Below are 10,463 nucleotides of genomic sequence, written 5' to 3' on the forward strand. Positions count from 1 at the left end.
AATCTATAGATTCAATGCTATCTCTATCAAAATGCCAATGGCATTTTTCACAGAACTAGAACAAATAATCCTAAAATTTATATGGAACCAGAAAAGATCCCAAATAGCTACAGCAATCTTGAGAAAGAACAAAGCTGGAATATCACACTACCTGATATTAAACTATACTACAAGGATACAGTAATCAGAACAGCATGGTACTGGCATAAAAACAGACACACAGATCAATGGAATAGAACAGAAAGCCCAGAAATACACCCACACCTATATGATTAATTAATTTATGACAAAGGAGGCAAGACTATACAATGGGGTAAAGATAGTCTATTCAATAAATGGTGTTGGGAAAACTGGATAGGTACATGTAAAAAATGAAACTAGATCATCTTCTTACACCATATACAAAAATAAACTCAAAGTAGATTAAAGACCTGAAACCATAAAACTTCTAGAAGAAAACAAAGGCAGTAAATTCTCTGACATTACCCTTAGTAATATTTTTGTTGACATATCTCCTTGGGCAAGGAAAACAAAAGAAAAAATAAACAAATGGGACTACATCAAACAAGCAAAGGAAATCATCAACAAAATGAAAAGCAAACCTACTCATTGGGAGAAAATATTTACCAATGATACATCCAATAAGGGGTTAATAGCCAAAATTTATTAAAAACTCATACAACTTAACACACACAAAAAACAAACAATCCAATTTAAAAATGGGCAGAAGACCTTAATAGACATTTCTCCAAAGAAGACATGTGGATGGCCAATATGCATATGAAAAGATACTCAGTGTCACTAATCATCAGAGACATGCAAATTAAAACCACAATGGGATATCACCTCACATTTATCAGAATAGCTATCATAAATAAACCAACAAACAAGTGTTCGTGAAAATGAGGAGAAAAGGGAACCCTCATGAACTACTACTGGTGGGACTGCAAATTGGTAGCCACTATGGAAAACAGTATGGAGGTTACTCAAAAAATTAAAAATAGAACTACCTTATGATGCGGCAATTCTACTTCTGGGTATTTATCTGAAGCAATCCAAAACACTAATTCAAAAAGATATATGCACTCCTATGTCCATTGCAGCATTATTTACAATAGCCAAGATATGGAAGCAAACTAAGTACCCATCAACAGACGATTGGATAAAGAAGTTGTGGTACACTTGTACAATGGAATATTACTCGGCCATAAAAAAGAATGAAATGTTACATTTGCAACAACATGGATGGACCTCAAGGGTATTATGCTAAGTGAAATAAGTCAGCCAGAAAAAGACAAATACCATATGATCTCACTTTAATGTGGTATTTAAAGAATGGAATAAACAAATAAACAAAATAGAAACAGACTAATGGGTACAGAGAACAAACTGATAGTTGCCAGGTGGGAAGGGGGTGGGAAGCTGGGTAACAAAGGTGATGGGAGTAAGAAGCACAATTGGTAATTATAAAATAGTCATGGGGATATAAAGTATAGCACAGGGAATATAGTCAATAATATTGTAATAACTATGTATGGTGCCAAGTGGGTACTAGACTTATCAGGGGGATCACTTCATAAATTATACAAATGTCTAATCACTATGCTGTACACCTGAAACTAATATAGTACAGAATGTCACAAATTTTTTTTTTAAATAAGACAAAAAAGGAAATATAAAAAAAGAAAAAAGAAGCAGTCAGTCCAACTTAGGACGTGAGCTGTGTTACAGGACAACTGAACCTGATTTCCTTGCAGGAAAATAAAACGTATATGGGCAGGGGTCAGTGGTAGATTAAAAGTGACTTAAGAGACATATAAACAAATTACAAAGTGTGGCCCTTATTTGGATCATTGCTTGTACAAAACAACGCTCAAAAGACATGTTTAGGTTAACTGGGGAAACGTGAATATGACTTGAGTATTAGACAATATGAAAATATTACTATTAGTATTTTCAGGTTTGCTCATGGCATTGTGGTTATGTAAAAAAATGTTGAGAGATGCGAATATTTAGGGGAGAAATACCATGAAGTCTTTAATATATTTTAAATACCTCAGGAAAAACAGAGTGTCTGCTAAGATCTTAATAATATAGCACAGCAACTGCAGCAAAGAGGATGCAAAGGAAAAGGAAGGCAAAGTGTTTCCTACCTAAAAAGCGAGAGGGTCTCAAAAGATTTTTAGACCCTTTTGAGCTAGGAGTGACTAAAGGTACAGGGCCATTTCTCTGTAGAGCTAGGCCATCTTCTGTCTTAGTCTTTTAGCAAAGCAGGGACTTTGTAGGGGTGAAAAAAAGAAAAGTCACATCTTGGTCCATGTAATTCTCAAAATAAGCAGTCTCCATTCTAAACTCCTGGGAGTAGGAGCAATTCAATAAACAGATCTCATGTTCCAGTAGTCCCATGGGCTATTAAGTCTCAAAAGCATCCTCTTTTGGGTTGAAATCAACTACATTTTGATCTGAGGTGAACTTGCTTGTGTGAAAAGCAATAAAAAGGCTGGACTAAATCCACTCAGCCATTTAAAAATTAAGTGGGACCCAAGGAGATGTTTAGCTATTTTCCCTGTAGAAAACTTTATGCTGTGGTAATTCAAATTTAACTGGACTTCATAATGTTTAATATCCATTGGCCTTGTTCTTGCTGAGAAATAATAGTGAAATAAAGTTTTGTTTTCTTTTCCTTTTTTCAAGACTAGAGTGCTCCATAAATATTATTTACATACAACCTTTAGGCCCATCCACTAAATGTACTCAGTCATGAAATGGAAACACCTTGTTTGAAGCCGGCTCTCCCACAAATGCTGTGTCCTTGTGCAGGTCACTTATTCTCTCTGTGCCTCACTTTCTCACCTGAAAACTGGGACCAGTAATATGTAAGTTGAGAATCTCATCCAAGAAGGACCAAGAAATACATCTTACCTTTCTAAGACTGAGTACATTTAAAGTTAAACTTACTACGTTTTTTTTCTTCAAATAAAGTATAGACAAATCACTTCTGACCTCATAAGCAAGGAAGAGTCATTTGAGTCACAAACAAGACAAGACTCTTGACAAGACTCACAGCTGATCAGTCCAAAGAAACTTTCTACTTTCATGTTGGATGTTCCTCAGTAGCAATAAATTACTTGAAAATGAGATCTTAGATTACCTGAAGGCTAACTGTAAAAATAAATATAAACTTGCAACTTTTTTTCTAAATAATATTGTTAATTGTTAAAAGCTTTTAATAAAATGTTAAGGTAAAAAAACAAAAACAGAATATAAAAACATGTAGAAACTAGGTAGTAGAGTATCCAGGTATTAGTTTTATTGTTGTACTTACTATAGCTTACACATATTTGATATATATAATTTGTCCAGCAAATATTTAATACAAACAAATAATAGACAGCATATAAGTGTGTGTGCATATGTGTATTTGTTGTGGGGATATATGTTTGTGTGTGTGTGTGTGTGTGTGTGTATCCTTAGCGGTTCTCTGTATAAGATTTTCCTTGCAGGATTATGATGTATCTGCACAAAATTATTTGTCGATACCCTACTTTCTTCCACAACTGCTCTGCCTTGTAAGCACTAGGGGAGATGTTTGGGAATGCAGTCAGAAAAAGAAAGCTCCATCCTAAAAGAAATTTATTCTGTTTTTAGAAAAAGCTCCAGCATAGCTTTATAAAAATGGAGGGATGGGGTAACAGAACCACTTAGGTATTACGTTGTTTCAATGTTATTTGCAGCTTTTCCTAAAAAAACAAACAAACAAACAAAAAAAAAACAAACAAAACCACAAATAAAACCCCACCTAACCTAAAATTATGTTACGTAAGACACACAACAATTCTGCAAATATTGGGTATACTTTCACACAGACTATAGCTCCCAAGGAGTCATTCATAAAAACTAGATTAATATATCAAGTAGAAATGGCAGTTAACAGTCAAAGCATACATGACAATATGGCTTGATGCAGTGCTAATGTCATAAATGTCTAAACACTGTCCCCAAATGATCTTTGAGATGAAATAGAACTTTGATGGCCTCAATGTATAAGCATCTGCAGATCTTAGCGGATCACCGATCCACCCTCAATATACCACCTGCTTCTCTATTCTCAAGACTAGCCAGCACCTAACTCAGGGCAGCTTTCCTGTTGTTGCCTATAAAAGAGGCTCAGAGTTTCCCAACCCTTTTCACAGTTGAATTTATTTATTTTCTTGAATACATGCACAGTGTTTCCTAAGACATCACAATAGTCATGTATGCAATTTCTCTTTAAACAACTTAGTGAATATTACCCTTCACCTCATTTCCTGAAACCTCAGCCACAGCATTCAAGTGTTAACTCAGGAAACAGCTAGTATCTGGAGCAGGTTATCTACCAGGCACTGTACCAGCTACTGCTAGTGACCAAAAAAAAAAAAAAAGGAGGCTCCATTTCATCTCTGCTCTCATGGATCTCAGACTCTATCCCATTCCACACCCTCACACCCCACCCCCAAAACAAAATAAAACAAAACAAAACAAATCTCTTCTTCAACTCCCACTGAAAGGCAAGTTTGGGAGTTGGTTCCAAATTCATATTAGGGCTCACAGAATTTATTTCCACATCGGGTTAGAAACTGCCATGTGGTTTCTTCCCCCCCTTCCCCCCATCAATTAAGTCTCTCCCACTCCCTCACCCCCAAGGCAAACAACTATTTTTTTTATATATATACAAAGCAGAGAATGAACATCTGTTAGATGACAGCAACATGACTCTTCAGTTGCAAAAAGGCAAAATTATTCCCAGTCTAATGAAAAAAAAAAGTAATCTGAAAGTTTGACAGTATTTTGTTTTTCATCCTTAATGCTAGACTTCAAATATAGCAGAATGATAGCATTTTAAACCCATATTTTCAGACTTTTAATTTACAAACAACAGTTGGACTAGACATAAAATTTTATTACTATCTTCTTCACGTTTTGATTCTCAATTAGAGTCAGCCCTGAGTCTGTAACAACAGGGCAACAAAACTGTATTTCCACTGCCTTCTCACCCCATCCTCACTGAACACCTATCCTCTTTTGAGCACCCATGATGTGCTGGCCACTGTTCAAACCACAAGGCTCCTCATGGACCTTGTATTCTTGTAGGGGAAATACAGACGGACATAATAAAAGTGTAAATTCTATACTCTGTTGGGAGATGCTAAGTGTTCTAGAGAAAACTGAAAGCAGGAAAGGGAATACGGAGTTCTGGCGATGATGAGAGGGTTACAGGTGGTTATAGACACTCTCCCCAAGAAGGCAACACCTGAACAAAGACTGAAGGAGGAGGGAATCATGTGGATACTTGGGGCAAGATGGTTCCAGGTAGAGGGAACAGAACATGCAAAGGCTCTGAGGTAAAACGGTGCCTGAGATCTTTGAGAAATAGCAAGATAGCCAGTATGGCTGGGAGGATGTGTGAGTGAGGTGGAGAATGAGGACCAAGAGGTACCGGGAGAGGCAGAACAAAGGGGCGCCCATATTTGTCAAATTAATATCAACAAACAGTAGTGAACTACAAGATAGTTGGCCTTTATTGAGCACTTACTATGTGCTAAGTGTAATTCCAGAGGGTTATGTGTAATCTCCTTAAAAATGCAAAAAAATTGGTTGCTCTAATTATATATAGTTGACCTTATGTTTTAGGACACACATAGCAGTAAGTCCAAAACTCTATGGTAAATATTTCCCTGAAAAAGTTCTTTTTCTGCCTTAACATGACTTAATCCTTTGCTAAATGCTGCAATTAATTTAGCTTCCTCATGCATCTTAAAAATAAAAACATAGTTCTTTATAAATATCAGATGTCTTGCTAATTTCCAAGTTATGGTTTTTTATATGAATTTCAAGTCTGTTTCAGTACCACAAGGTTAAAGGGTTCCATTTATGCAATGAAAAGTTAATAAATACAGCTTGGGACACTATTCAGAGTTCAAATCCTGCTTTAGTAACATCTTTTTACTTGTTTAATGAATACTTTAACATAACGTCTTTCTTTTTCTAAAATAGGTATATGGCATAACAATGTTCAAGTGTGACACATTACATCTACTATAGCAAAAGATACGGTACATATTGTTCTTCTGGCATGTTCTCTTCTTTCTGCTTTACTTTCATTTAAAAGGCTTCCTTACACACAGAAATAAGCATGCCAAGAGAGCTGGGCTTGTTAAACAAAGTTAATTAGTGGAAGCACCAGATGTACCTTCATAAAGAACTTCGATAGACCTTTTATTACTTAGTTTCCACTAATTAGGAAATTATTTGAAAATTATCTCCTAAACACAAGGAGATTGTTCAGTTCAACCCAAGAAACATTTACTGACCATCTTTGTCAACTCTGAGGAAGATAAAGACCATCCCAGTTGCTCGCCTCAGGAATTTACAGTCTACAGGGCTGACAGAATCTCAGACCTTGAAGACGAAGGTAAGTCTGGGGCAAGTGCACATACTGATACAGAAGGTGCCAGAATAAACTTGTGCTTACGTTTTTAAAAAACCACTCACTCAAAACAGCAGATATCAGCTATCCTACATCTAACCAAATATAATATAAAGGAGTAATGACTTAAGAACAGACCTTCTAACAGTCTAACATTAAATTGTCTATGCAACCGATGGTAGCACTTTATCATAACCATCGTCTTATAAAATGTTTCTACCATTTCAAGCTGATTTGAATCAGAAGTACCTGGGGGAACTTTTTAAAAGCTCTTATTCCCAGGCTCCACCCATTGGAAATTCTGATTCACAATATGGGTCTGAGGCTTTATAAAGCTTCCAGAGAGGATGGGGAGGCAAGAAGCATCAGACTATGCTGATTCTAAGAACAAGGAAGGTCAAATATAATAAATGGTGTCTTCATAGCCAAAACAGACTGTTACGCTAAGGCTGCCTTCTGATCTTCTAAATGTTGAGAGCACTAATATCACTTATGGCACCATCCAACTGCATACTCAGCAGCGTATCTCAAGACCAAACATGGGTGTGAATGCTTCAATTTATGGGAAATGGAAAAATAAGTGACCAAGGGTGAATGAAGAGAATCACAAATGTGAGAAATACTCAAAAAATCATTGACTATGCCTCTTCACTCAAGAGGTAACAGAACTGGCGTTCCTAGGGGATTTTTTTTTTCCAGCACATGTCTCAAATCTAAGTTTTACTTTTTTTGTGATTGAACACCTATGCCTTTATTGGTTCTTTTAACATCGTAAATATATAGGATGTTTTGTGGAAACTCAAATGACAATATCTTCTTCCATTAGTCAATTGCAATAGTCTCAAATTTGAAGCTTGGTAGGAAATCTAAGCAATCACTCTTGTTGCCAGAGAACTGCTCCACCAAGCACCTCATTAACAGCCTGGGTGACCATATAGTATCTGAAATTTCATTTGGAAAGATGGGTGACAGTTTTGGCCAGATTAGTACAGAGACACAGTGTTGCAGTGATGTGCATAATTAAGCATGTATCTTCAAATAGGAACTTGAGAAACATTTTTTAAAATGCTTAAAACACCCATAATAAAATTCCTACATATTTAATAAAAACATACATATTTATTAAAATTTTGCAATATGCCTAGCATTCTGCGACAATAGCAAGACACATTGTGTCTAAAGTTTAGCCTTAAAAAAAAACAAACACATTGGTATGTAAGCAAACTTAGTAACTACTACCAACTTCTTGAGTATCAATGTTTCAGACTGGGAATGGATATATGGTTCAATGAAAAAAAGCCAGTATTTGGTTGTTTTGATTTCTTGTCTCATTAGAAAGCACGGGGTGGAGGAGCTGTCAAAAAATTCTGGGTAGATTCACTGCTATTAAATCGCCTCCGTTGTACAGGGGCAGAAGTAAGGGAGGAGAGGAACAAGAACGGAAAAAACTCGGCAGAAAGCGGTCCCCTGCTATCAATAAAGAACTCATTCACAAAGATTTGCCTAGGCTGGTAATCAGTTCACTGCTTCAATCTGGTGGAAAGGCAGAGGTAAAACCGGGTTGTGGGTTAATTAAGTCCAACTTGAAGCCAAGAACCAGGGCCAGAAGACTAGCCTGGTCGGGAGTCGACTCGCTCGAATATCCGAGGAGCTGAGCCACCTGAAGCCAAGTCCGGGCGCAGGCAGCACACTGGCACTGGTGAGGGGCGACGCGGTCGGGTCAACCTCCGGCAAACTTTGCCCGACCACTCCTTACCAGGCGCACACGCTGGGATTCCAGCCGTGCAAGGAGAGGCGACAAGGAGGGCCCGGCCGCCCAACCACTGAACAGCATGGTCAAAAGGAAGCTTGAGAGAAGCGTCCCCGCTCAAGGCTCTTCCCTAAGGCGGCCAGGATCGTCCGCTCGCCACCTCTGGGCTATGTCACTTCTCACCCCGCCGGCGGAGTCAGGAAGTCTGGAAACTAAGTGAGGGGGCTGCAAAGACTGGAAGTGGGGAGGTGCCAAGTTGACTCTCTTGTTTGATGGGCAAAGAGGAATTTGTTGGGGGAGCGATCGGAATGCAGTAACTTATTTTATACTCGAGCCGCCGTCGGCCAGATTGAGCAGGACTCCGCGGGGTGCAGGCGGCGACCCCGACTTCCTCCCGCGCTCGGTCCCTCCAGGCCCAGCCCGCCGCCCGCCGAACGCGCTCCACTCACCCAGCTCCTCCGCCTGCAGCCGGAGCGAGGCGGAAACCACCAGCAGCAGGGCCAGGAGGCCACGCTGGGCAACCCCCGCCAGCGCGCAGCCGCCGCGGGCGCCGGCCACCATGGCCCCGCCGGGCGCCAGCTTGGCAGGCTCGGCCTCAACCTCGGCTGGCGCAGCGCCGCCGCAGCCCGGGCGGGTCCGCCTCCTCCGCGGCCAAGCGCGGCGCCGGGACTGGGTGCAGCTTCAGCCCAGCACCGAATCCCATTGAGGCGACCCCGGGCCCAGCCCGCCGGGGGCGTCTCCCGCCCCGCCCAGTCCCGAGCGTGGGCCCCCAAAGTAGGAAGTCGCGCTCCCGGGCGGCGACGGGCGGCGAGGCCGGAGGCGTACCCGGCACTCCCAGTTTCACACTCCCCTTTTCCTCCCAGTACTCCTCCCCCAGTACTAGTGAACCTGGGAGCCGGGAGGGCACCTGGCCTTGAGACCTGCCCGAGCCGCGCGTGTCCCGGTCCTCCCAAAGTGCCTGAGCGCGCGGTGGGCCCGCGGGAAAGGGGTGGGCACGCCAGTGATAGCAGCCCCGAGGGACTCGCAATACTGTGAGGATAGATTGATAATGATGATAATTAGGATCCAATTCAAGTCCCTTCGCTCATTCATTCATTCAAAAGTTAAGATCCAACAGTGTGCCTGCCAGACAGTGCTAAACCCTTGAGACTCTGCAGACGTTAAAATTAATGAGGCACGGAGATAATGCAATTTGCAATCGGTGACTTGAGGAGTGCTCGAGGAGCACATTCAGGGAGATCTAATTAGATGGCGGTTGAGGACACTGCGGGGGAGGAATCAGCCAGGAAAGGCCTCCCTTAAAAAGTGACATCTAAGCTGACACTCATAGGATGAGTGGTACTTGGGGAAGTGGAAGGAAGGGGACAAAAAAAATACACAGTTTGCCAAGGAGCTGAGGGACGAAAGGGCCAGCCGAGAAAAGGCTGCAGCAGGGTGAACAGGTGGGTGGGTGTATGGCCAGACGTGGAAGCCGGAGCACAAAGCCGGGGCCCGAACGAGGAGGGCCTGGAAGGTCACCCGAAGGGTGTTTCATTTCATCCTCAGAGCAATGAACAGCCACCGGAGGTTCAGACAGAGGAGTGACAGGATCTGATTCTCTGGGCAGGCGTGTGGAGAAGGGCTTGGAAGAGGGCAAATTTTTTAAAAATGGAGAATTACAAGGCTATTACCAAGTAGTTGAATGGGGAACTGTCAGTGGAAATGAACAAGGAGAGATTAAATAGGTATTTTAAAGATTGTCTGATGTCTCTGGTCCGCTTGCAATCCTCCCGCGAGCTTCCTCTGCTCTGCTCGCTGCATAACGTTCGCACCACCGCTCTGCGCCCTGCAGTTTGCCTGGCTAACATGCAGCCCAGGTTACACCTGCAGGTGCTGAGAAGAGGAAATATTGGAGGCCTGGAGGACACGGCAGCCCCTCCCAGGCCCAATACTGGCCCGTCATGTGCTCTTTGGATACTTGGATAGACTCCTTTAAAACATGCATTCCTTTTTTCCTCTGTCTTTAGTTTTCAAAATATTTTTATTTGAAATAGTTTTCAAAAATATTTAGTTGAAATTTCAAATGAGATTGTCTTTGGGGCTTTGCTTTCTCGAAAGCAGTAGAGCTTTGAAGAAAGAACTTGGGCTTTGGAAATGAGACCGATCCAAGTCTGATTCCCTGATCAGCCACTTGATTGGGATTTATTCTCTCTGGGCCTCAGTTTCTTTCAGGAGGATAATTACCTAGCTTTCCTGGCTGTTACAGAG

The 10,463-nt window shown here is 41.2% G+C and overlaps 1 protein-coding gene across 2 annotated transcripts in view; it reads right to left on the reverse strand.

Moving 5' to 3' along the window:
* The window catches only part of DCBLD1 (discoidin, CUB and LCCL domain containing 1), a 64,029-nt gene extending 55,115 nt beyond the window's left edge, over nucleotides 1–8,914 (reverse strand). For both annotated transcript variants that reach the window (XM_019741352.3, XM_019741350.3), the window contains exon 1: nucleotides 8,666–8,914. In XM_019741352.3, the coding sequence (XP_019596911.3) occupies nucleotides 8,666–8,777 (112 nt within the window). In that variant the 5' untranslated portion in view covers nucleotides 8,778–8,914. The remainder of the gene's footprint in view (nucleotides 1–8,665) is intronic.
* Between the last annotated feature and the right edge of the window lie 1,549 nt (nucleotides 8,915–10,463).

The sequence above is a fragment of the Rhinolophus sinicus genome, chromosome 2 (genome assembly GCF_057876585.1).
Source record: "Rhinolophus sinicus isolate RSI-liver-muscle chromosome 2, RSI-T2T, whole genome shotgun sequence".
Classification (NCBI taxonomy): domain Eukaryota; kingdom Metazoa; phylum Chordata; class Mammalia; order Chiroptera; family Rhinolophidae; genus Rhinolophus; species Rhinolophus sinicus.